This window comes from Salvia miltiorrhiza, chromosome 4 (assembly GCF_028751815.1).
Source record: "Salvia miltiorrhiza cultivar Shanhuang (shh) chromosome 4, IMPLAD_Smil_shh, whole genome shotgun sequence".
NCBI classification, from domain to species: domain Eukaryota; kingdom Viridiplantae; phylum Streptophyta; class Magnoliopsida; order Lamiales; family Lamiaceae; genus Salvia; species Salvia miltiorrhiza.
The window spans coordinates 56040976-56067718 of NC_080390.1; the positions used below are offsets into that span (position 1 = coordinate 56040976).

General features: G+C 38.5%; 6 protein-coding genes across 8 annotated transcripts; 1 reads left to right on the forward strand and 5 right to left on the reverse strand.

Moving 5' to 3' along the window:
• Window positions 1-3006: 3006 nt before the first annotated feature.
• LOC131023653 (uncharacterized) lies at window positions 3007-4008 on the reverse strand. The gene has a single exon (XM_057953196.1). The coding sequence runs from the start codon at window positions 4006-4008 to the stop codon at window positions 3007-3009; it is 1002 nt and encodes a 333-aa protein (XP_057809179.1).
• A 1719-nt stretch (window positions 4009-5727) lies between these two features.
• LOC131020988 (glyoxysomal fatty acid beta-oxidation multifunctional protein MFP-a) lies at window positions 5728-10961 on the reverse strand. Of its 2 annotated transcripts, XM_057950058.1 has the most exons (18): window positions 10546-10961; window positions 9509-9580; window positions 9356-9421; window positions 9220-9276; window positions 9038-9105; window positions 8874-8955; window positions 8632-8687; window positions 8212-8514; window positions 8031-8117; window positions 7722-7896; window positions 7513-7634; window positions 7250-7413; window positions 6916-7170; window positions 6695-6816; window positions 6483-6604; window positions 6243-6391; window positions 6034-6172; window positions 5728-5954 (listed from the first exon to the last, which is right to left on the reverse strand). In XM_057950058.1, exons 1-18 carry the CDS (start codon window positions 10643-10645, stop codon window positions 5919-5921), a joined length of 2175 nt encoding a protein of 724 aa, XP_057806041.1. In that variant the 5' UTR covers window positions 10646-10961; the 3' UTR covers window positions 5728-5918. The 2 variants fall into 2 exon arrangements, with proteins under 2 accessions (XP_057806041.1, XP_057806039.1); XM_057950056.1 differs by having other exon boundaries at window positions 5728-6172; window positions 10546-10852.
• An 850-nt stretch (window positions 10962-11811) lies between these two features.
• LOC131020990 (dihydroorotate dehydrogenase (quinone), mitochondrial) lies at window positions 11812-16244 on the reverse strand. Its single transcript, XM_057950060.1, has 11 exons — window positions 15813-16244; window positions 15146-15228; window positions 14295-14618; window positions 13908-14160; window positions 13395-13475; window positions 13215-13322; window positions 13111-13140; window positions 12801-12938; window positions 12646-12683; window positions 12468-12567; window positions 11812-12129 (listed from the first exon to the last, which is right to left on the reverse strand). Exons 1-11 carry the CDS (start codon window positions 15966-15968, stop codon window positions 12055-12057), a joined length of 1386 nt encoding a protein of 461 aa, XP_057806043.1. The 5' UTR covers window positions 15969-16244; the 3' UTR covers window positions 11812-12054.
• On the forward strand, window positions 16212-19175 carry LOC131020991 (probable acylpyruvase FAHD1, mitochondrial). Of its 2 annotated transcripts, XM_057950062.1 has the most exons (8): window positions 16212-16559; window positions 16632-16818; window positions 16915-17080; window positions 17806-17858; window positions 17974-18036; window positions 18363-18413; window positions 18509-18626; window positions 18832-19175. In XM_057950062.1, exons 2-8 carry the CDS (start codon window positions 16705-16707, stop codon window positions 18942-18944), a joined length of 678 nt encoding a protein of 225 aa, XP_057806045.1. In that variant the 5' UTR covers window positions 16212-16559; window positions 16632-16704; the 3' UTR covers window positions 18945-19175. The 2 variants fall into 2 exon arrangements, with proteins under 2 accessions (XP_057806045.1, XP_057806044.1); XM_057950061.1 differs by having other exon boundaries at window positions 16544-16818.
• Window positions 19176-19236: 61 nt separating this feature from the next.
• Window positions 19237-23136, reverse strand: LOC131020989 (condensin-2 complex subunit H2). The gene is made up of 11 exons (XM_057950059.1): window positions 22723-23136; window positions 22534-22633; window positions 21913-22019; window positions 21681-21826; window positions 21156-21597; window positions 20895-21070; window positions 20639-20824; window positions 20497-20547; window positions 20210-20311; window positions 19959-20117; window positions 19237-19887 (listed from the first exon to the last, which is right to left on the reverse strand). The coding sequence occupies exons 1-11, from the start codon at window positions 22907-22909 to the stop codon at window positions 19528-19530; spliced, it is 2016 nt and encodes a 671-aa protein (XP_057806042.1). The 5' UTR covers window positions 22910-23136; the 3' UTR covers window positions 19237-19527.
• Window positions 23137-23473: 337 nt separating this feature from the next.
• Window positions 23474-26640, reverse strand: LOC131020992 (pectinesterase-like). Its single transcript, XM_057950063.1, has 2 exons — window positions 25395-26640; window positions 23474-24339 (listed from the first exon to the last, which is right to left on the reverse strand). The coding sequence occupies exons 1-2, from the start codon at window positions 26422-26424 to the stop codon at window positions 23642-23644; spliced, it is 1728 nt and encodes a 575-aa protein (XP_057806046.1). The 5' UTR covers window positions 26425-26640; the 3' UTR covers window positions 23474-23641.
• Window positions 26641-26743: the final 103 nt, after the last annotated feature.

Genomic DNA, 26743 nt, shown 5'->3' on the forward strand with positions numbered 1-26743 from the left:
GGCCCATAATACCTCCTGTTTAGGCCCAATAAGATTTTAGCCAACAAAATCAACAAAGAGTATAAAAAATAAATCTTGATGCATAATTGTTTCACTATGTGTTGTGTGTGTTTCTCACTTTTTGTAGAAATTGACTTGATTGGCGATGGTTCAATTAATCAACGACTAATTAATTCTTAATAAAAATTTAGAAATCCACAATTATGATTTAATCATCACAATTAGAAAGCAAGAGATTAAACTATTGAATCAAATGGCCCAATTAGGGTAGAGAAAAATGAGATTTGGATAATATTTTTGGGCTTAATTAGGCGGCAGCAAACCTCAACCTAACCTATATCAAACACTTCTTACATGCTTTCTCTTCAACATTATTTTTCCTAAAAATTTATTAGCATGATAATACTAATTTACTCCATCAGTTTTAACTAATTAACACCTTCTTAATTATTATGCCGAAAAGTTTTGAGTCAATTATAGTGGGATAATATTTTTTGGGAATAAAGTAAATCCGAAATAAGAGACATGAAAAAAACTAAATAGGCTACAATATCTGAATTGAAGTGACAAGATACAAGAAGATATTTGATCTGACATGAGATGAAGATCAGCTACCCCTACCACGTGACACTTTTGCATAAATGCTTCGATTTGATCTCTCATTTACTAGTTATGCTTCTTGCTTTCTTTAATATGTTTTGAGGTTTTTTTGGGTGAAATAAATTTTCAAGTTTTTATGTGGTGATTTGCAAGTAAAAAATACAGTATTTTTTAGTGTAGTTGGCCGACATATTTATTTTATCATTGTCTTCATATATATACATCCGATTTGTAATTCACAATGTATTTTTAGAGTGTATATATAATTTTGAACATTGAAATCCCATTTTCCTCGTGGGACATAATTCTACCACCACCAACTATCAACATCAATAACATGCTTCGACAATAAATTGATAAATGCATAATTTTTTTTTAAAAAAAATGTTTATGTTGCAAGAGTTTTACGCAAAATATAAACTCAAAAATAAACTCCATCTTTCTACTATAGTTCACAAACTATATGAAAATACAAGACATGTAAAGTGAGTGTGGGATGAGTTTAACTAGATAAAACATTGATGTAATTCACAATCTACTATCATTCAATATAAATTCAAATAGTTGTATATATAATTATAAGATTTTTCCCATCACCAAATCTTAAAAATTTAAAACTTTTTATGTGAACCTCCTTAAACCAATTGTCTCGTTCTCTTTATTTAATGTTTACTATTCACCTTATCCTACACGTCATGCTTAAGATGCAATATATTACAATTATGGAAGCAAATTAAATTGCACCACAATAAAAAATTACCCAAAAATTCAAGGACCTCCCAAAACTTTCTAATATCTCACAAGTTCCCCATATCCAACTATTGTGGGTTCTACATGTCCCTTTTGAATCTCATGTTGTGTAATAGTCATATGCTCCACCATAATCAAATTTTCCCTACACTATTTTTTTTTTGGTGGGTAGCTTTTGTAATTTCCCAACAAAATTGTAGTGGTTCATAAATGTGTAGGTTTAGTTTTATTCTTTTAGTTTATTGTATGGTGTGATGATGTTTCTAGCATGTTAATTATTGCCTATTTGAACACTATTTTAGTACACATATTTTTTCAATGTTGAGGCAATTAGAGGGAGCACTAAGCATGTTTCTTTGTCTTGAAAAAAAATGGTTAATAATTGAATAAGATGAGGATGAGGATATGACACAAATGTGTTTTCTTGTCAATCTACACTTAATTGCATTTGTTGAAATTGTTGGCAATTATTTGTTGAGAAAAGTGCTATGATTATTAGCTAAGAATAAGATCAAGAAAAAGGATAAGGTTATGGTTTACAATGCAACAAAAGGTGCTCTCAAAAGTTTTATATCATTCAAATCTTTATCCACATTTCTTTTCTAATTATCTATGGACAAAATCATGTTCCCTTAAACAAGTCCTGTCCAAAAACAATGAGCTCATTAGATTTGAAAGCTCAACTTAATGATAATTGAATCTTTAGTTAAATAAATTACCCTTTTCATCTTTATAAATGAGGAATGTTTTTGCAGTTATATATGTTGTAACCAAATTAAGGTGCTATTTTGTGAGCTTAGTTTTCACTACATCTAATTAAGGCCTGTCAAATGTGTCCTTATCTACCAAAATCTTGTGACCTAAATCTTGTATTTCATCTTCTTATTTTCCTTTCTTCTCTCACAATCATTACACACAACCAATAGTGGGTCCTCACTCCTCAATTAATCTTGTGACATATGTCTTCAAAAATGATTTTTTGTTTTTATATTTTTTATTTAATTTTTTTAGTTTGTTTTAGCCATCTACAAAGAAACTAGACAGACTCCCTCATGGAGACATAAAGTGGGGATCAAAGACCAAATCCAATAAAAGCCTCTTTTTTGCATGAAAAGGAACTATGAAACCATGCAATAAAGTGAAGTCATTAATCAACCAAAAGAAATTGCTTTCTTTATCAACTTTTCAAGTGCTTAGCCTCTCAGCTTTTGAACTTTCCAATAAATTCCCTCATCTGATAAAAGGAATGAATAAAGAAAGTAAAAAAGCCAAACTCCAAATTCTTGATTCAATGTCCAAATCACAAGTATTGTAAAATCAGTGTGTGTGTGTGTGTGTTTGCTTTTACCATTTTGGACACAAGTGAACCTTGTTTTGGAGAGAGGTCAAATAATTAACCCAAACAAAAAGAAAATTAAAAAAAAAGTAAATATAACATATTTATTATTTATTCCCAAATATTTGACCAACCACATTACCTACATCATCATCATACACACAGATCACCAAAATGAAAACTACACATCAACACTAGTAATCAAAAGTTCAAAACCACCATGGATGAAAACATAGCAATAACCAAACATCAACCAAGAATGTAAATAATGTATACTATCTTCTAACATGACTCATCAAACCTAACCCCTCTCTCTCTCCTCAGCCACCCACAGCCAAGAGAGAGGGAATAGCAGCCAAGTTAGGAGCTGCATTCTTGGCTGAATCATCACCCCTTTTCACTGCAGAATTCTTACCAAATGCCCTCATTGGACTTGCCAAAGCCCAGCCCCAACTCCTACTCCTCCCATGAGAGAGATGCCCCAATCCCACCATTGATTTCCCACCTCCATTGCTGCTGTCCGAAGCTGCAATGAGATGTGAAGACGATGAAGATGAAGTCAGCCCAAATCCACCAAAAATCCCACCACACCTAACCCTCTGCCTACTGCAATCCTCCCCACCTCTTAAAGATTGAATCTTTGGCCTCCCTTCTCTTTGAGACTCAACTCTGCGCAAGGTACAATCGCCGAAGCCTGTCGAAATCCTCTCGAAGAAATCACCTGAGAAGCTCCTGCTCCCACACCCAACAGATCTGGATCTTGAAACCTTCCTATCAAATGCGGCCTCTTCCTCCACCACTACGAATTCCTCCCCCTTTCTTGATTCCGCTGCGGTGGGAGATGAAAAGATTTGATTTTTAACATGCTTGCTGCTCTTTCTTGATGTGGGGTGTCTCGAAAGGTGGAGAAACTTCCAGAACCTTCTCTTGCTGGGGCTGTAATCTTCGTCGAAGAAATGGATGCCTCTCGTTGAAGCCGCGGCGGTGGACTTGCTCCGCTTGAACACCATCTCCGAGCTCTCGTCCTTGCACTTCTTCTTCTTCTTCGAGGAGAAGCTGGGCAGCCGCGGCTTCTGAGAGTGGTGGTGGTGGGCGGCGGCGCGTGGGTCCGCGGCGGCGTGTGTGGATCTTGAGGAAGGGGAGGAGGAGGAGGAAGGGGAGGAGGGGAATACGGCGGCGGCGTAGGAGGAGGAGACGAGCTTTCCTAGCTTTTCTTGGAGGCAGAAGGCGCAGATGCCGCCGGCGGGGGCGCTGCTCTTGAAAGGGTGGCGCGCGCACTGCATGCTGCCTTCTCCTCCGTCTTCTTCATGAACCGCTTCCATTTCCGTTTCTCTCTCTAGAAATCTCGAGGAGCTAGCCCAGAAGCCAAGATTGCGTTTTTTGATCGTGATTTTGAGGCCCGGATTGTAAAAACTGAATCTTGGTTTCTCTTGGAAGAAAATGGGAGAAGAGAGAGAAAGTAAGTTGGATGAGAGAGAGAGAGAGGAGTCAAAGGGGTGAGTGATTTAATGGGAAGAATGGAGTTGAAGCAAAGTGGTTAATGGCGAATGGGCAGATGAAAGTCCCCATGAGCACGTGCAAACCAGACTATACTAGCTATTAATATCTACAATTTAATGAGTATATATAAAAAAATAATTTACTATCGAATATATATAGAGTAAAAAAATTTAGAGACGAATATATGACAACCAAGCTCTAGTTGTTCTTTTTTTTTTTGTTGTTGTTCGATTTTTGCCTAGTGCATCCCCATCCACAGAAATATTACGTCTCATTGATACCATATTTGAGACGAATTTATCCATGAAATGTTATGGTTTTCTAGAGATTTTTTTTTTTTTTTTTTTTGTGAAATTGAGATGTTGTAATTTATAATATGCGTTTATACTTGTATCTCATAGGGTTCAATCGATTTGAAGAATTAGATAATGTTAGATTAATTAATTTTATTTGATCTTATTTGGTTTGATGAATACGGTCCATATTCAATTTCGAAAAAATGCCACATAGAAATAAATCTCAGATCAACTCGATCTCGAATAATTCTGAGCTAATTCCATCTCCGCAATCAATCGCCTCCCAATTTGTTAAATTGCAAAAACATGGTGTGTGTGTGTGTGTCTGTGGAGAGAGAGCATCATATTGACAATCACAGCAAACTCTAAATAAACTGATTTTTGAAGATGAAGAAAGTTGGTCTCTTTCTGCTATGCTGCCTGCAGAGATAATAAATGTTATCCTATTTCATCCCTTTTTGCTTCAAAAGAATCAAAAGTGTCTTAATTGTATAAGAGGGACCATCTATATAAAAGACTTATTGTATCAAATACTACTAGTTATTTTTATATTGGAAAGATTAAATTAATCATAAAAAAATTGTTATATATATACATATAATATAGTAATTTGTTAACTTTTAAACTACTATTTTGTATTAAATTGACTAATTCAAAATTAAATTCACAAATTCACAATGTATTATTAAGTGATTCGTGGTGTGTGTCATCTTCAACCACGAAATCCTAATTTAGAAAAATAAGTCATCATAATAAGCCACACGTGAAGATAGGGATCTGCAAATCTAATTTTGTCTTTTCCATTGGAGAAAAGGAAATAATTCTTGAAATCTAAATTATTCTTTTTTTTTCTTCTTTCTGCATAGAAACACACTTTAGTCAAAAATAGAAATCTGAATGATTATTATCAACCAAATAGGAGTAGAAAATAATATTAGATGGAGTAATTGTTGGATTTTCCTCTATCACTATTCCTAAATTCTCTTCGATAATTGAAATAAGTGAATACTTAATCATCACTATTTGCTTTCGAGATCAATCCTTACAATCACTTTTTTTTTTCCAATCACACATTGCTTGTTGAATTCGATTTTAAGCAAAAACAAAATCCTATTGCGAGAGTGCGTTTCGCCTCTCGCAATAGGTTAAGTTCGATCTAGACGACGTTAGTGAGATTCGAACCCGAGAAAACTAACTTGAGCAACGGCTCAAACTTAGCATAAGTAGGGAAACATGAAGCAACAATTTCACCAAACAAGTTTCATCTGTAATAAAGTTTGTATGATTCTCTTTAATTCTTGCAATTACAATTTCTTATTCTACTTCACTTCTCCATTATTTTTGCTCCCTTCATGCAACCACGAAAACGAACAACGAGCATCGAGCAACGGGCATACGAGCCTGAGATGCAATAGCCAGCAAACCACACATCGACCTCACAAACGAGACTTTGCAGGGCTCGAAGTTTGACTCTACATAAACAGAAAAAGCGCGTATCAGCACAGGCATGAGTCGACAACTGTAGAGAAAATCGAGATTCCGGGTTCTCACCAGAGGCGCGCCCTTTGCGGCTCGTTCGGCTAGATACGAGCAGGGCTTGAAAAATCCTCCGTATGAGCTCGACCATTCTTCCAACCGCGAGCAGATATATTTGGATCCAAGAGAATCGGCCCAGAATATGAGGCCTCCCCTGTTCAATACGCGAAATTTATTACATGAAAACGACGAGTTCTTCCCATCATCGACTGCTTAGAGCATACCTGTACGGAGGGAATCCCATGCCCATGACAGCAGATACGTCGAGATCAGCTGCTTTGACAGCAATGCCCTCGTCTAGCACACGACACGCCTCGTTCACCACCGGGAAGAATATCATTTCCACAATATCCTTGTCCGACAATTTTGTTAACTAGATGCGATTGCAATTAGCACAAGTTAGTCAAAGAGATGCATTACGAGAATCTCGGCCAAAAAATTATAGAATGAGATGAGACGGTAACCTTAGGGTCGATGGTAGCACCGGACATCTCCCTAGCTTTCTCAATGTACTTCTTGATTTCGGGATCGGGGTTAGCCCTACGCTTGTCGTCGTAAACGTAGAAACCTCGACGAGTAGTTTCACCTAGAGTCGGTACATTGCCATGTAAAAGGTATTTTAAGTTTTAAGAATTGCCAAGTTTAATATCTTTTTTAGGTTGAATCGAAGATTTACCCGCTCGCTTATCCTCTTGCATGAGCGGTATCAGCATCGACTTGTAAGTTCTTTCCGGAAAGTTCAGGACGAATTGTCCCCCGGTAGCGACTGCCACTCCGAACCCAACGAGGTCACACAGCCTACGAGCATGTAACATACCAATGATGTCAAAATCTCGATAGTTTTTTGCTAGAAGGAAGGTGGATGAAGTGTTCGAGTAGAAACGAGCAACAAACTACCTGAATGGACCCATCGGCATACCAAATTTGGTGATCACCTTATCGATCTTGTAGATATCGGAACCATGTTCGACAAGTAGGAGTGCAGCTTGAGTGTAAGGAAAGAACATTCGGTTGACAGCAAAGCCCGTGCAATTCCCAACCACAACCGGCGTCTTCCTTATCTTCTTCCCGACATCGAGCAAGTCAACAATAACCTGAGGAGATGTCTTTGGAGTGCGAACGATTTCTAAAAGTGGCATCACATGGGCAGGGCTGCAGTAAATACCGAACCAGGTTTATGTTAGACATTATGTGCAGAGGGACATAGTTCAGTGATTGCAACGATTTTTACCTGAAAAAATGAGCTCCGATGATGCGATCATGAGACCTAGTCTTCTCCCCGATTAAGTTCAGGTCAATGGTAGAAGTGTTGCTCGCAAGAATGCAGTGTGGAGGGCAGAATTTCTCGAGGTCTGAGAAAATTTGTTGCTTCAAAGATACATTCTCGATGACAGCCTATATTACACAGCGGAAACGAACAACTTCAAAAAAAGTTGGCCAAAGACAGCACAGAGTCGGAGCAAACACAGGTAGATGAGTTTTTTTTTACAATACCTCAATCACCATGTCTACATCTCTAAAGCTTTCATAATCGAGGGCGCCTTTGAGCAAAGAAAGAGTTTTGTCAAACTTCGCTTGAGTCATTTGCCCCTTCTTTACGCGACTTTTCAAGTTTGCTGAGAGAAACAAATACGAGTCAAAATAGATGCACGTTTAACTCCGCAGAGTTGGTAATGAAACACGAGACGTCGGGCAATTCTCACCTTTCACTCGATCAATTCCAGCTTGTAAGAACTTATCATTGACTTCTTTCAGGATAACTTCATAATTAGCGAGAATCAGAGCCGTTGCTATTCCGGAGCCCATGAGCCCTCCACCGAGTATAGCAACCTTCTTTACACTCCTTGGTTTCAACCCCAGATCCGAGACTCCGGGAACCTGTTAGCATCAAAAATAGCCAAGTAAACATCTGTATTAACATGGAAAATCACTTGAACTAGAGGAGTAACTTTATTAAATGGATATGTTATGGTTCAATTATTTAATGAATCGCAATTGATGATAATTTCGACCTTTGTGGTACCACGCTGGGCGAAGAAAAAATGCACCAAGCTCTTGCAAGTATCCGACTCCAGGAGTGATTGAAATGCTGTAGCTTCCTGAATTGAAAAAAAAGTAGAAAAGTATTTCACATATTTAAAGAGATTTCGGTAATTAAAATTTAATAAATTAAGAATCGGAGCAGAAATTAACCTTCCAAAGTCCAGCACGAGCACCAGAAACTATACCCTCCTCAATAACATCAATGCAAACCAATGGATGCGTGAGGTTCGGAGCCTGTTTACGAGTCTGAGCTCGTGCAAACTTTAGTATTTCCCTTGCTTCACCTAGAGGCTCCAACTTATCAGTCTTGTAGTAACTGATAACCCATGGTCTTTTAAGCTCCAAAATATCAAGAGCCCAGCGACGAGCGGTATTCAGCAATTCATTTGGTGGAGCAATAGCATCCACAAGGCCCAAATTCAAGGCCTCCTCCCCTTTTACAGGCTTTGACGTCTGCAGAAGAGAGAGAAACAGATAATATGATGGAGAATAGATTCAAAGCCGAAAAATCAACCAATGCTAACAAATTGAAAATAATTTACACATATAAAAGCAAATTTTAAAGCTTACCAGCATCATTTCAAGAGCCTTAGCTGTACCTACAAGGCGTGGAAGCGCCTGCGTTCCTGAAATACATAACAAATAGTACATAAATTTTGATGCCGCACAGAGCATTTCAGTGTATGTGCTAATAAGCCTTCGTTAATGTTATAAAACAAAAACACCAGATATCAATTAAACCATTTGATGAGAGAACTGAAAGCTGAAAATCGATATGAATGATATTTTCCATTGAAGAGAACTGATCTTACCTCCAAATCCAGGAATTATTCCGAGCTGCAGCTCAGGCAATCCTAACTGAGCCATAGGTGTAGATATACGTGCATGACAGGCCTGTATCAAAGCAACAAAAAATCAATCGCATCATCAATATAGCAAATTTTCTTATGGACCAGAAATTAGGCGCAGAACTTACCATTGCAACTTCTAATCCTCCACCCAACGCAAGGCCATCAACGGCAGCCACAAATGGTTTCCGTGCAGCTGACACAAAATTGATCAAGTCATAATACATTCAGCACAAAAACAGAAAAATAAAATTTATCCCATAGGGTGAAAAGATTACTCGAGAAATTAAAAAGAGATGTCTTAACATACCTGCAACAACATCACTGAGAATCTCCAGTGATACGAAACCAGGTTTTGGAGGTTGGACTGCGATTAGAAAGCAAACGAGCTCAGATGAGATACTTAATCAACAGACCGAAAATAAGATACAAACAGCCACACTTACTGCTTTTATTCTGAATTTTAGTAAACGCGCTGATATCAAAACCACCAGAAAACTTTCCTTTTGCACCTGCTCAGAACATGAAAGGAACCACCCAATACGTCAGCTATCCTCGGTGTTTAACATGAAGAGCAGTAATATATGAAATTTACGTACCTGTGATAACAACTGCCTTCACATCCTGTCTTCTCAATGCCTGCTCGCAGGTGTCTTTCAAGCTGTACAACACTAAAAGGCAGAATAGAGAGGATAAGTGAGCATTAATAAATCAGCTGAAAAAGAATTTCATTTAGCCCTACCGCTCTAAGCAAAGATATCGAATGAACCAATTCTGGTCCTCGTCTACCATGTTCGAGGTCGAACAGTTATCATCAGGTTCATGTCACCAAACTAAACTAAGCACATTTGCACCATCCCTGAAGTTACAGAAACGTATCTTTATTCTACACGGCTACCTCCTTTGGGTTCAGTCTGTGATTTACTTAAAATTTACTTCACACATAAAACAAACTTATGCTGTGTCATAATCTTGGTACCTCAAGACAAAAATGTTGAAACTCTATCAACTGATCTACGGTTTTGAAGAGGAAAATACATACTTGAAGGCAAATATAGTTTAGGACACTTTGATTATGTAAAACACATGCTTATAACTCAGTTCAAAATATCTACCAGGAATCTGAAGCCCCAATCTCCGACGCCTTTTCGTTCCCAGCAGAACCTCACTCGAACTAGACAGCTAAGTCAATAGATTACCCAAAAATTTACTCTTCCCTTATTCACAAATTAGAACAACCAGCTCAACACTAGACCCCTCTCTCAAATTTATCCAAAAAAAGCATATATATCATTAACAGCTGATAATGAAAATGCTAAAACTACCGAGGAACAGCAAAAACATTAAAATCTCCTAGAATTTTCAGCCATCATATATACACTTAAAATTCTGATAAATTATCAGAATTTTTGGTAAAGACTAGCTAAACTTTGCCACATGAAACAAATCCCCAATTAGTGATAATTCAAGTCAAATTACAGAAAACTAGAACCCTCATCATCCACACACATCAACAATTTCACAGCACTATTCATCGGAAAAAAGAAAACCCATCAAGTAAAAATGAAGATCATGGATAAAAGAGTATAAAAAAAATACTTCTTGATAATCCACAGAATTTTCAGAGCAACCATACCATCAAATGAAAGAGAATTGACGGGCGGGTTGATGATGGTGATGATGCCAACCCCATCAGCTCCCACATCAAGAGTCGTTCTTCCACTCGAGCTGCTCATTTTTTTTTTCTTTTTTTAATTAATTCTTGAATATTCCTTCAGTTTCTCCGAAATGAAATACTTCTTGCTAGAGAAAAATGAGATCTTTATGTGGTAATATCAAAGGGTATTTATTGTGCCAAGAAAGAAGCGAGATGGAGGTGTCGTGTCCGGGAGTGTGAACTGTGATGTTGAAATGCGGTTTTGGATTGCGAGTCGAGACAGATACGGATAAGCTTGCTGTATGTATGTATATATGTATGTATACGTATACACGCACAGTGTGTGTATTGTGCGTGTAATGGTAGTTATTTATCTCAAAAAAAAAATTAAGAATATTATGCACTTTTATTCTTCAAAACTAATCTATATGGGGATGGAATGAGATTACTATAATAGAATACAGTCTCCTTCTATACCTTGAAAATTGGGAAATTTAGTATTTTTTATTCTTAATACAATTAACATCATTTAATGAAATATTAACTCTATTTTTTTTTTGTTTTCTAACTTTGTGTACCTTCTAAGACTAGCTTTAATTTAAGTCGCTACTGATGGATTAGTTGGGGCATTAATGACCAATTAATTTCACTTGCCAATTACTCCTTTCATTTATGAATATTGCTTTAGAATAAGTGTCTCATAGGGTATTTTTTTTTCCATGTAATAATTAGAGATAAAATAAATAAATTGCTTGATAAAACTATCTAGTATCTACCATATTCCAATCATTTATAATTGGTTGATATTTATGATTTGGTGATGTGTCGAAGAATGATTGGGCATGTAGCGGCCCAACAACTACCCTTGTTTTTTTATTAATAATTATTATTATTATTGATTATTTTGGATACATTTTCAAAATTGATTTATGATGACGATGCTTGACGAGGTATGGGAAGAGGTATCTATATTATCCACGTGCACACATTTCAAGATGGTGAATTATTTTATCTGATCTTATACAATATCGAGATAAAAACAAAACAAAATATAACATTGGTATATAACAAATGATCATTACATTTTACATAGCATAAAGCATTTTCAAGATGGTATGAAATTACCACGAGTCTTCAATTTGACATTGGGATTTTATTAAAGGAAAATAATGCTATCAATAAATATTTTTAGAATTTGAGGAAAAAATTGCGTTTTCACTAATATAGAGTCATGGATTAAGGTGATTAGCAGTTTCAAGATGTCAAATGTTTCAATTAATAATAGTAATAATATATCATCAAAAAAGGTGGGCAACACTTCCACTATAAGTGGACATGACAAAAATTTCCTCCAAAGAATGTAAAATCACAAAAACACAAGGAAAAAAAACCAAAGAAATAAATAAAAATTTGGCAAAATTTTGTGTGAGGGGTTGTGAAATGGCTGTACATTGTAGTTAAAAAATGAGCAGATTCTCAGCTTTGATGCTATCTGCAGTCAGCTCCAACAGCTTCATAAATAGACTTGAAACCATCCTTCTCTAAGCATTCAGCAAGTTCAGCCTACAAATACCATCAAAACAACATAAACGCAACAAAATTTGCATAAAATCCATCTCCGTTAGCTTTCCTCTAAGGGGGCGTTTACTTCGAGCATAGGATTGAGTATTTGAAGGGGGAGATGGTCAGACAAGTTTAAAATTAATCAATCAAAGTAAATGGTACATTAACTTGATTTAGTTTTATCTATCCATTCTATCACTCAAAGTAAGCGCCACCTAAAGGATAACATTCGGCAAGTTTATTTCTCAAGAATGGAAGAAATAAAGGGTTAGGTGGCCTATATGCATGCCATTGAGGTTTATATGTTCGAGAGAGAATAAAAAAGGCGATCTTCATACCTTTATCTTGGGTATGAGGGCAGGCCCACCGTATGCAAATGCAGTATACAGCTGAACGAGAGTTGCTCCAGCTCGTATTTTCTTGTATGCATCCTCTCCACTGTACAATTTATCAGGTTAAGTTCATGTGTGGCTATGATACAAAAAAGATGCTAACAAAAGGTTAAACTTCCTCTACCTGCTAATACCTCCACAGCCAATCAAAGGAATCTTTCCCTATAATAAGATTAGACGTGTTGCATCAATCAAGTGTTACAGGAACGATATCAAACAGCATGTACGAGAAAGATCTCTTCAGTACGCCGATATAGAAAGCATTTTGAAGCTCAATACCTTTGTAAGAATATACATGTCCTTGAGTATGTCAGTCGATAAACTGAAGAGCGGCTTCCCACTCAAGCCACCAGCTTCTTCAGCAACAGGGTTACCTTTAACAGCTGCCGGCCTTTGAATGGTTGTATTCGATATGATCTTCACACACAAAAATAAGAGACAGAAGAGTGATCATGGATTTCGAGAGCATATTTTAAGCCAAGAAGATCTCTATAAGAATGATTATGTTATTGTAGAGCCAAACTGAAGAAATACAGTTATTGATCTGAAGCATGCTACAGAGTGAGATGAAGAAATTAATTGAACATACCAATCCGTCTACTCGAAGAGCAAGAGCAACCTACACAAAAGAGATCAAATCTTCAAAAGCCTGTTGGAGGAAAAATACTAGTGAGAAGATAGATGTGTGCATACCGCTGCAATATCTTCAAGATCCTGTTTAGACAAGTCGGGTGCAATTTTCACAAGCAATGGAGGTGGACCGTCCTCGGCCCATTGCATTTCATCACGAGCTGCTTGGACCTGGCCCACAAGCAATCAGTGTGTATGGATCCAATCTAGATCAGTCGTCAGATTAACAAAGTGGACTATTACCTTCTTGACAAGGTCTTTCAACTGTTTTCTCCCCTGAAGTTGTCGCAATCCAGGTGTATTAGGGGATGAAACATTGATAACCTACACGACGACAACTCAGTGTCATATTATCAGAAAATAGTTATTCAACAATGATACTGAAGGATCAGATATTTTGAAGTGAGATATCACATAAAAAAGCGGAACAGAGAGAAAAAGCAAACAAAGATTTTCTGACAAAATATCGACAAGCCCCTTTAGCAACACCCTTCCCTTAAAAGAAGGTCACAACTAAGGTATGCCCTTATAATTTGATTGCTACATAATTATTCTTCTAGGTCCCTTGAATTCTACATAATCACAGCCACTGTTATATTATCCAAGAAGAATGAAATTAAGCTTATGCAGGTCTCCTTGTTTAGCTTACACATAACGTCAGAGTGAATATTTCTAAAATAGAAACATTATTTGCTCAAAAAAGGTGATACCAATATTATATAAGTACCATTGAAAAGAATAAAATAAATCATATACCAAGTAATCAGCATACTGAGATAATGTATGAACTCCTTGTACGTAATCAGATGCTGCATCTTCACTGGTCTTATTCTTTCCAAGATTAACTCCAAGAATCCCAGGCCCGGCTTTCCCTCCTTGTACAACATCGTCTCCTGACAAAGACGTACTGCTGGATGTTTCCAACTTCCTTTTACCATGTTGGGCACCCAGCCGCTTTGCAACGGCAACAATTCCTTCACTATTAAAGCCACATCTGTTGATGATAGCACTGCAACAAATACTCAAATAGTTGAATAGGAGGATCCCAATTTCACAATTACATATAATTAAAGGTTACAAAATCCCATGGATGACAGTATAAGCATTTTGATAGTGGAACTCGATTAGAACAAACAATCTTACTCTTCTTCTTTCAATCTAAATATACGAGGCTTTGGATTGCCCTCCTGTGGAACTGGAGTGACTGATCCAACCTCCACAAAACCAAATCCTAAAGCAAGTAAGCCTTCAACAGCCTCCGCATTTTTGTCAAAACCAGCAGCAAGACCAACTGGATTGGAGAACCTCCTCCCCCATACTTCAATTTCCAACATTGTTGGATCGGGCCTCTTTTCTATTGGGACCCATCCTCGTGCTGCAGCAGTAACTGCCAGCCGGTGGGCAGCCTCTGGATCCAGGAATGCAAAGAAAGGATTGACTAGCTTTGTTGCAGAGAATAGCCAGCCACTGCATGTTCAAGATGTGGCAATGTAGATATTTACCTCAGATTAAACATGTAGAAAAGGTTTCATAAAACTCTAACTTGTTTGTACTATTCAATTCAAAACATAACATCTGAAGATAAAAGTCCTGTATATCTCAAAGACGGTTTAATAATCTTACTCCAACCATAACCATGTTACCATGTTTTCCTAGTGAAATTAGTAAGGGCATTTCCAGTCTAGTGTTTAATATAGGCTGTGGCCGCGTCCCACAAGATTAATACTATCACACATGTAATAGTAACTGAATCTTCAACCTCATGTACATCAATATTTTCATTTTGGTGTTTGAACTATTCTTTCTGCCTATTCTTTTGCGACCGTTAAACACCATTTAACAAAAACTTAGATAGCGGTAATTCTCTGCAGAAAGCAAGTGCATTCTTATGAGAAATCAGAAACTTTATCCAATCTTTGCAAAATCTGAAGAATGCAAACCCGAGTTCCATCAAAGTACAGCATTTAAAAGAAGAGAAATGATCGTTCATTTACCAGAAAGTTGCTTCATCTACGGTACTTGCATATGCACCTCCACCTATAAGTAAACCTATACCAGCTGCCGTAAATAACCTACCCTGTAGTTCCAATACACACAAGAAATTTGAAACAAATAGAGAAGTATAACTAAAACATACTAAAAAATTTTGAAATCGCAATATCAAATATATCAAGCTCAAATAAACTTCGATCTAGTACACATTCCGCCTGTACTCGCACCAATAATCACCATATCAATTACTTACTCAAGAAGATGATCTCATGGATAGGGCAGATATGATTGACTGAAAAAAGTCAAATTTTGTATTCTTCCATTCTTGGAAACAAAAACTGAAAAGTAAGCTGTTTTACAGAAGCCCTTTCCAAATTTCATAACAAGGCAACTTAAATAAGATCAAGATAGCAAAAGCTGAAAAACTCGAGATCTCACTCCATTAATTTCATTTCCTTTTTTTTTTTTTCAAATTCATTCCACAAAAATGTATTAGCCCATTATAAAACAACTCTCACATAACATTAAGATAACAAGAAGTGAAAAACCAAAATATCCCAACTCCATTTTCTCAACCTAAGCAGCTCGATATCATAAAAAATATCACATATTTACAAGTTAAAAGCAAAACGCACACAAAATAGCAAAAACTAAACAAATTTTTTTTACCTTTTTTGGAAAGTGGGGAACTTTGTGGCGAGTTGGAGGCGGAGCAGAGCCAGCTGAAGCTCCGCTGCAGAAATAATGCCTCGGAACATTGCTGGCCCTAACATTCCGATTCAAAGAGCAATTTCTCGCGAATTTCAGAGCCAACCTCGTCGCCATTACTAATTCCAACAACAAAAAATTAGGCTAAAAAAATTTGCTCGACGACGCCCAGCCTCAGCAATACCCTTGCGTATATACGTTTTTGTATATGTATATTATTATGTATGTATATGCGCAATTGTGGTTTCACGAAACAGGGCTGCGAAATTCTACAGATTGTGTGTGGGAGAATCTATCTATGTATGTTTGAGGGGAAAAAAGAAGAAGAAAAAGGAAAATTTTTTGAAGAGAGAAAGGAGCGGCGTACCATAATCCAGGGTTCGCTTTTCCCCATTTTTCTATTATTTTACTTTTATTTTTTATTTTGTTAATTTTATTGGGTGAAAAAATATAATTTAGTTGAGTTTTTAAATGAAATATATACATGAGTATGCTTTGCTATATATTTGCACAAAATTTACATTTATTTACATTGATAATAAAGTAGGAATATAATGGACCATTTTTTGCCACATTTTTACAGTTAAACCATAACTTTCAATTTCTATTTTGTGCTAATTCTTTTAGGAAAATCCTCAAAAAAAAAAAAAAAAGAATCTTTTTACCAAAAAGCCATTTCAATGGAACGTACAAGTAATCGGGCGAATGGTACAATCTCTCTTTCTCTCTCTCTCTACTGATACTTGAACAAGCCGTATAAATGTCTGCTTCCATACTCAGATTATCGCCGCCGTGGAGTAGCGCACTCTTTCGGAGTAGTAAAACCACCAAAACAACACTAAGACATCGGAATATGGCGACGTCAGCGTCGGCGATTCAGAAGCTTCTGACAGTCGGAACCAAAATCATCGGCGTCGGCCGCAACTACGCCGCGCATGCGAAGGAGCTCGGGAACGCTGTGCCTAAGGTTTTTTTTTTTGTCAGATTTAGCTGCATTTTTTGGTCTTATAGTATTTATTTTTTTCCAAATTGTGCGTGATCCGGCGTTGATGCTTGATTGAAGGAGCCGGTGCTTTTTATGAAGCCGACGACGTCGTATCTGGAGAACGGCGGGAAAATTGAGGTGCCGGAGCCGCTGGAGGCGCTGGATCATGAGGTGGAGCTGGCGGTGGTCATAGGTCAACGCGCACGCGATGTGCCGGAGGCGGCTGCCATGGACTATGTTGGAGGTATTATTGTGATCAAAATTGAGTTTTGTTGCTGATCGGAAAGTGGAATTCCTCTGTTGCAAAGGTGTTTTGCGTCACTTTTACCTGCTGTTCTGAAATGATGAATGTGCGCACGTGTGTTGGTGATGTCAATTTAACTTCCACCTGCGGAATTTGGTTGTATTGTGGAAGAATTAGATGAAATACAATATGGAAGAGATAATTTGTGTTGTTCTACTATTGGCTTGATCATGAGTTTGAATGGTGGATAGGATTCTGGATGCACTCAATTCAACGTCTTGAATCTATTGAGATGCATATATTATCGAGTGTTACGTGGTCTAGATGTTGTTTGTTTTCGAATTCTTGCTGTATATGTCATACCTTCCAACATTATTAAGCAAGCTGCAGAATTGAGCGATTTGATTGCACATGATTTGCATATCCGAGATAATGGCATGTTTGTTTAGATCACACGTGATGGGTATTTAAAGTATAAATCTTTGCGAATTGCATCATGGATACTATATTCGTGTTCAATCCTATGTATGGGTGGCTCCAGTTGCCATATGGATGACTCCCCCATCTGGTTCAGTCATTCTTGCTAGAACGAAAGGAAAGACTAAATATCTTGCAGTGTCCGTTGATTTTGAAGCATCTTATATTTATGTGTTATCTTGCTTGATCATGAGGTTCTGTGATTATCTTATGATTCTGATTTTCGTGCCGACACTCTTGTGTTTCAGGTTATGCTCTTGCTTTGGATATGACTGCAAGAGAGATCCAATCTGTTGCTAAGGTTTGTGCGAACTTTTAATATAATGTGCTCAACACAAAAACTTTGTCATTAGAAGTGTGCTTGTGTCCTTTTTAAGTGCATTTATATTTTTCTCCGATTTAATTTTGTGCCAAAGTCTGCAGGTCTTCCATGGTCTGCAGCTAAAGGGCAAGATACCTTCACCCCGATCAGCTCTATTGTAAGAACTAAGAACTCATCATTATACTTTTGTCTTGATATAATATCTAGATAGGAGCATATTGAATCGGCCTAGTAAACTAGTATTTTCTTTTTCCCCTTTCCTTTGGGTGGGTTGTCTGATGGATTTTCTTTCTTAAGTGAACCAAATGTTGTGGTTTCCTTCAAAGACTGATGGCAGAAGAGTTTGTGGTTGAAGAATGAATTGGCTTTATGTTTATTATGTATAGCAATTTTCTATAATAAATTTAGATTTATGGAGATTAATTTATAAGCACTTACTTGTAAAATGCTTTACACCTAAGTTTTTCAACTGTTTCTGCACAGCTGCCTAAATCCATGTTGCCAGACCCTCACAATGTAGAACTCTGGTTGAAGGTACTACTTTTTTTAAGTAATACATTAGTTTCTTGCTCTTAAGACTTAATCTACTTCAATTCTATTTCTTCTGTCAATAAAACCTCTCTTTGTAGGTTGATGGAGAAATTCGGCAAAAAGGGTCAACGAGTGATATGATATTTAAGATCCCATTCTTGATTAGCCACATCAGCTCTCTCTTTACTCTTCTTGAAGGCGACGTCATTTTGACAGGTATGCTTCGTAACGTGAAACAGTGATTGCTGTTTTATCACATCAATCACAAATGTCCATATTCCATTAACTTCAGCATGAACTTAGAGGTACTTTTCTGCAAGTGCTAAAAATAGGCATGTTACCGAATATGATGGCTTAAAACAGCAAACGTCGTCATCTCTCTCTCTCATTTGGTTCCCGGTTTTATATTTTCCCTCTGCAGGGACTCCTAAAGGTGTTGGCCCTGTGAAGATAGGTCAAAAAATCGAAGCTGGAATAACCGACTTGTTGGACATTCATTTTGATGTGGAAAGACGCAGTAGAGTGATTCATTGATGAGCCAAATACATTCACTCCTGCAGCAGTTAAAGACACCCCATGTTGCATTTGCTCGTCTTCTTCTCTAAGTATCAAAGCCTACCATATAAAGAAGCATGTGTAATGACTTCAAAAAAATTTCAGAAATCATCCCACCATGAAATGAGAACTGCTCTTTTTGAGGCTTACAGACTATGTAGAGATTGAGATGTGAAATTTACAATCTATAAAATGAATCTTGTTGATCTCCATGAATGTTATTTGTTGTTGATTGTTGTTAAGATTTATATATTCCTTAAAACAAAAGTAATTCTTGAAATCTCAAAATATTTCGGAGAATCAAATGTTTTGCTTCATCACAATGCAAAGGAAGCGCGTACACTAGGAGTGAAATGATACAATGTACTAATTCTGCAGTTATGACAATACAAAGACAAATGTTACATACAAATTAGCTTTCACTTGGTTAAGTCAATATCCTAAAATTGCTATGCAATATCTTCATCTCTCTTCCACCTCCACTTCCTGAAAGTGTATAAACATGTCGTCTGCCTGCCGGGGTAGAGGATGCACAGCTGCATCTGTCTACCAGGTAGAATCATCATCCCACAAAGTTAATGTCCAACGGTGCAACTACACGTGATTTCCGTCTCTTCTTGCCTTCAGGGGTGCATCGGGCACTGTTAGATTTTCCTATGCTTATGGAGAATCTGTAGCTTGAGGAATAAGCCTGAGCCTGAGGTGATGAATCTGACACGACGCAGTTTTCCTTCCCCTTGTTCTTGATTTTGGCCTTGTTCTTGACTAGAGGAGATTTGGCTCTCTTTTTACATGACTGAAGGAGGATTCCTTTCTTCCTCTCATTCTTGAGCAGTCGGAGATGGAATGAATTTTCATCTGAGTGGCAAGTCGACGCGCTAGCTTGGCTGCCTCTCACCAGATCAACGTCGCCGTTGTTCACCTGAGAAGTTGAGGCTGCAGTCAGAACTCATCTCCTAACTATGAATGTAGTAAGTTTAGTTTTTTTTTTACCAGTTGCAGAAGAGCTGAAAAGGTTCTAGCAACATCATGCTTCTTTTGGCCTTTGACTACATCACCAAATGACAAGGCATTTCCACCATATCCTTCCGTGGATAGCTTATCAAGAACTCTTTCACCATATACGTGAATGTCGAATGGTGGGCGTGCATCCTGAAGATGCATAAATGGCGTAAATGGCTACTGTTCTATGTTGACAACACACACACACACACAAGCACACATAATTTAGTAAATTTGTTTACTTGCTCTTCCAGATTCTGCTCGATTCTTTGCTTCCATGAAGAAACTCGAGTAGCTAATTCTGTCTGCTTCTCGTTTTCAGCAAGGGTTTCAAGAAGCGAATCCTACAATGACAGGTCGACAAGGGTGAACAACATCAAAAGGAATTTAATGTTGCTCTAATGATTTGGGCATTAAACTATTCCCTCAAGAAAACAACATCAAATGATACAAATCCAACAGCCAAAATTTCCCGAAAATAGCATTATGTATCATTTCAATGGAAGGAGGCTGAAAAAAAGGTCCTCACCAAGTGAGAACGGCACAGGTCTTCAAGATTTGCATGAGCATCTGGATTTTCCTGCATAAGTACGAGAGGCTTAAATTAAAAGGCACCCTGCAAGATTCTGCTCCTAGGTGCATTGAGCAAACCAAAATAAAACCAATCAAACCTTTTCTTGGTGAGGAGGTTCATCTTCATGATTGAATGTTTTATCCGGCATGTCAAAATATGATGGCCCAGTATCTGGATCTCCACTCTCGTATCCGTTGCCTTCATATCCATTATCTTCAGTATTATTTTCAGGATTACAGGTATCCTTTGTTCTTTTCTCCCCCATAACTAGTGATTGCCGCAGCTGCAGAGAGCAGTTTAGTTCATGAAATTTAAGAAAGTTAACTAGAAAACATAATCATTAAAGCAGCAACCTTCTCATATAGGGTTAGAGATTCTGATCTTCCAAGATTTTCGGAGGCATGTAATTTTGCTCCCCAAATTCCGTTTAGTTCAGGGCTAACAAGACTGTCAAGTTTTGCAAGAGGGAATTCCGCAGTCAAAGATGGATGCTTCTGTGAACCAACATTTAACCTTGTTTTACCTTTCACTGCATGGCGAAGAATGAGATCAGAAATGCATTTTACATATCAGTTTCCATGCTCATCAGATTAAAGTGGAAAATCAAGAAGAACCTCTTTTGTAGGGTTTCACTTTCAAGTTCCCTGGTTCATGAGGATTCAGAGGTTTCCATGGATCATTATCATCATCAGAGTCATCGAAGTCTCCAGGTTCTGAATATGCATCTCCCGTTCCAAATCCATCATCATGGTTTGCAAAATCACAAGCAGGAGGAGTATGCCCAATATTGCAGTCATTCGATTCAAATCTTTTATCAACACAAGGTGACTGGAACGGATTTGCATCATTTTTCTTTTTAGCAGACAGCTTTTGTGCAGTTCCCCCAGATCGTCTTGATGGCGACTGAAAGCTCTTACGGCCCTTAGAAGTTACAGAGCTGATCCCATACACATTACTTGGCCCTTTACCAGCTTTAGAATCAAGAAAATTGTCAACAGCTATGGCATCACAAGAGTCCAGCAGAATGAAATCCCGGTAAAGATCACATGTGGCTAACTGCAATAATAAAATCATCCATTATTTTTGAATTAGGATGTGAAGAATTAATCCACCAATACCAACAAATAACATTACTTTACCAGATACGACTCCAGCTCCCCACCAGCATCACCACCAGCATCCAAGCATTCACCTTCAAGCACGACTATGTTTGCAGGGGGACGCACAAAATGACTGGGCGGTACATCTCTACAGGTTGCATTATCCAGCAAGCTCTTTGCATCAACTGCAATGTGAATTAGCCACATGTCTTCAACCAGCGTGTTACAAATACTTTCAAAATTGCAAGGCAGAAACACGTAAACAACCTACCGGGTATATCATCTAAACCCCAAAAAGGATCATCCCCTTCTTCTTTTGCACTATGTGCGCCAGTTGAATTTCGGCGATCAGATGGACCTGCTTCTTGATCTTCTTCACTGTTAAAACAAACACATAAACCTATAATTTTCCAACATGAAAGTTATTCGTTACTCTTCAAAATGTTTTAGGCTTTTAGCAATCAAACCTCCAGCACCAAGAAACTAACTATTCTCACAAACATTCCTACTACAGATAACCTCCCACTGAAACAAGTCAACAAAAATGAACCACCCACTACAATTCAGCGCTCTCAGCTTGATTCTAACTACGAACCAAACAAGTCTTTTGGCTTCTACAACACTTCAACCAAAAGCGTTTTGCCACTACTTACTCAGTCCAAAATGATCATGCCTAGAAGGAACCTACAATTCTAGCAGTCGTTTTATGAGAGTTCAAACTTTTTAGAAGTACTACAAAGCATCTCTGATCATCCCAAGCAAAGCATTGCACTAGATGCAAAAAATCCTTCGCACCTCTCCCTGAACTTCATATATTGAGAAAATAAGAGCTACATGTCTATAACCCTCAAACCATATCCCAATTTAAGAAAAACAATAAGAAAACTCTAACCTTTTCTTTGAAATGAAATCCAACGCATGGAGAACCAATGAATACAAATACTCTACTTTCCTACTGTACACCTGCACTGATCCCTGAAGCAGCAAAGCAGCTGCAAAAAATCGACCCAACGAAAAATAATTCACAAATATGCCCGATAAACAAGAACACCTCATAAAAAAATTACATCCTTTGGTCTACCTTCAGCGAAATTCACAGATAACTTGGCATCTTCGCCGGAGATTTGTCCCGAGCAAACCTTGAGCAAGTATTCCTCCAAATTCTTCGCCAAATCGACGGTCCAATTCGACTCGAGGTCGCGGAGAGGCCGTACTGTCTGCAGAAATCTCCCGGAGGAAGATTCGGAGCTGTCCAAATCGTCGTTCATCTTCTGCAGATAATCTCTAATCCTTCCATTAGTTCTATTCAGCACGGTGCCACCATTGCAAAGAAACCTAGGGCTATCAAAATTGGGGATTTTGATGGGCGAGCGAGTTATCGGGATGTAGTATTATGCTTCTCTGTGTGTATGAGTATGTGTGTGAGAGAGAGAGAGAGAGAGAGGCAGAGATTTGAAATTTTTATACGAAATATTTTCCCGCTCTAAGCTCAGTATTTGACTATTTGTTGCTTGTTTTGTATCAGTGAGAGAGAGAGAGAAGGAGAGAGAGACGGGATAGTGCCTATGAAGAATTGGGCTTTCATATTGGCCCAATGGGCCGATACAATAGGTTACTTGTTTTTGACAAAATACAATAGGTTACTTAGTTATCTTAAATTGTGAGAAATAAAACATTTTGTTGGTTATTTATCAGTAATTTATGGTTACTTTGTTCTCTTGAATTGGGAGAAAAATGAAACATTTTTTTGGTTACTTTTTAGTAATTTATAGTGGACAAATATACACCATATAGTTGAACTATAAATTAATAGAAGTAAAAAAAAAAAAAAATTAATAAAGACCAACAAAAAACTGTAATTGGCATGATTAGCGTGAATTAATTTATCGAACTCGTCCATGAGTGTTCACAACCATCGACAACTTTCTCAATAATAATTCTTCATAGGGTTAAACAACATATGTGAAAAATGAGTCTCGAATAATAAAAGAGAGTGAAATTCATGCCTCCTTTAGATTAGGATCATATTGAACTCCGGATTTTGTGATCCACGCATCACTAGCGTACATTACTGATCCAGTCCAGGTCTTTGCTATTTCTGATGTGATTTTACGGATACCCGGCCACGTAACCCGATTCTTCATCTCCGAACCGGGTCCAGTGTTCTCGTACTCACCATAGTAACACGTGTCGAGCCCGACCTTGCCAATCCAGCCCGACCAACCGGCGGGGTCGATGAAGTTGTCGATTTCAGTGTGCATGATGATGGTCCGAGAGTAAGGCTTCCACGGACGGCCGAGGTATGATCGAACCGGCGGTTGGGATTCGAGCAGTGTCGATTCGGCCGTTATGTGCCCGTTTTGAATTATGAAGGCGCTATTGCTATTGGAGTCGTTGCGGCCTTGTGCCACGACCACGCATTCTTGGTTCGGGCCGGGCTTTCGGGCTATGAACGTGCAATTTTGGAAAAGGGTGAGGGCATCCCCAAAGACAAAGTCGATGGTGCCGATGATGGTGCAGTTACGGTAAAACTGACGATAGACATCAGCACATAAACTATTTTGATAGCCATCGACCTTAACGTTGTAGAAGATGGCCCGGTCGCCAGAAACACGCAGGGCGAGGGCTTGATATCCGTCGGGACCGGCCGTATTTTCAAAACCAATGTCCTTGGCCATGAAATCTTCTGAGTTCACGTCTGCACGGATCAATGTGAATGATTTAAATTTTCAACTAAAGCTAAAAACTTGTAAATTTCAATTATTTTAATTATTCAAACTGTTTTCATAATTTACTACATGAACGACTCATCTCAAACATATGTGATTATTTCCTTTACTTTTGAGTTGGGAAATAGGAGATTGAAATTAGTACTCACTATTTACAAAACGAAGTAAAGGAATATAACTGAGTTACAAGACTTGTGTTGCTATTTAATAATGGGAAGTGAGACTTTAATCAAAATTTAATTTTGCACACTAATTTAAAAATTCTCTACGATAATTACTGGACATTTAATTTAATATGATTTTACTAAGAGGTCAGAATTTACTTGTCAAAACATAATATAGATGTCAACAATTTATAGATGTCGTTTTATTCGTCTGTCTAATTTGATTATCTCGAATTCTCTAGCGGTCATGTTATTATAAGATTGGATTATAATTGCCTTAAAAAAAAAAGATTGGATTATAATTTAACTTGTCACTAAAATTAGATGAATTTAAATTTTTTGACAATTGTTAGATATATTTTTAAGTTGGTGTGTAAAACTAGAATTTGTTCAAATTTTAATAATTTACCTCATGCTAAAAGGTAATTGAATTAAACAACATAATCCATATCTTAGAGCATTCACAATGGTTACACGATAGCCATTACACGATAGGGCTATCGTGTAAATGAGCTATCGTGTAACCGTTGCGGGAGAGGTTTACACGAGGGCTACACGTTCTATCGTGTAGCCCTTTAAGCCTTTGAAAAAAAAATAAAAATTTGAATATAATGAATTTTAACTAAAACTATCATGTAAGCTATCATGTAACCCCAATGCAGTCTCTTTACACCATGTGGTCCTCCCTCATAAAGTAAGCTATCATATAAGCTATCATGTAACCCCATTGCGGATGCTCTTATACATTACCAACTGCATAATCATTCAATTCCTAAAGAAATATTGCTAATTTATCTACGTGGCTTATGAATTCATCATCATCATCCATAAAAAAAAAATACTCAGTTAAATAAACTCACCAACCGTGGCGGTGTAGAAGGTCGGAACACCGCCGGCAATGCTCTTATTGCCGGTGATTTTAGTCGCCTCCGCCCCGTCTCCGATCATCACAACCTTGTTCTTCCCCTTCGGAATCGATACATACTCATTGTACACGCCGGCCTTCACATAAATCACGGTCGAATTCCCGGCGCCGCTTTTCACCGCCGCGACGGCCTCGCCGATCGTCTTGAACTGCCCGCTGCCGTCCTGCGCCACCACAATATCCGGCGCCGCCGCCGCCACGCTCTCCTGCGCCAGCCGCCGACTCACAAAATTAGCATCGCCGTCCTCCTCCGCCCCCGTCAGCAGCCGCCGGCTCCCGCCGAAGAGGTCGCCGAGGCTGCCGAGGTTGAACGAGCTCACAACCGTCGCTAGCTCCGTCACCATCGCGAGGCCGTTGCTCGCCAGCTCCGTCGCCGTTTCCAGAACCTTCCTCATCTTCTCCCCCGTGTCGCCCGTCGTGTTCGCGAAGGCGTCCACGCACGTCTCCTGGTTCGTGACGACGGCGCTCAGCCACGTGCGGAGGTCGGCGACGAACGCGTCGGTCTTCGCGAAGTCGAACTCGGCGATTTTTCCGACGGTGCGCCGGAGGTCGGCGGCGGCTCTGTCGAGGACATCCTCGCAGACTTTGAACGCCTCCTTCGTGGCCGGATCCCTCGCCGCCTCCTGCAGCAGCGTCGAGTTCTTTAGAGCCTCGCCGACGTTGGCGACGGTCGCGTTTATAGCGGCCTCGACGAGCTGCTTCGTGTCCGTCGTGTTGGCGTCGGCGAGGCTCTCCTCGCACGTCTCCTTGTACGCCGTCGGGGAGCAGATGGCCTGCACGGCCTTTTTCGTGGCGGTGACGCCGCCGCCGCCGGTGCCGCCGTCGTCGGCGTCGCCGCCGCCGCTGGTGGATATGTCGATGCCGTCCTTGGAGGAGCCGACCGCCACCGCGATCACCGCCGCCACCAGGAGGATGGAGGTTAAGCCGGCGACGGCGAGCTTTCTCTTAGATTCCTCCCCTGGCATTTTTATTTTTTATTTTTTATTTTAAATTTTTCTTTTATTTTTTCATGGGGTTGTGACATTATTGTGTGGTTACCTAGCCCTATAAGGGTTGATGAGAAAATTGTGGAGTAGACATGAATTTATGTTTTGGAATTTGCTAAAAATTTTGAGGTTTGTGTGTGAGATGCTAAAACAAGATTTTCAAAAATGGTGGTAGCCATGCACGTAGAAAATTTTGGAGTCAAACAAGGTTGACCTCATTTTACTTCCACGAATGTGATTATAATATTCGTTTACAATAATGCACATTTATCCCCTAAAAAAAAAATGCACATTTACT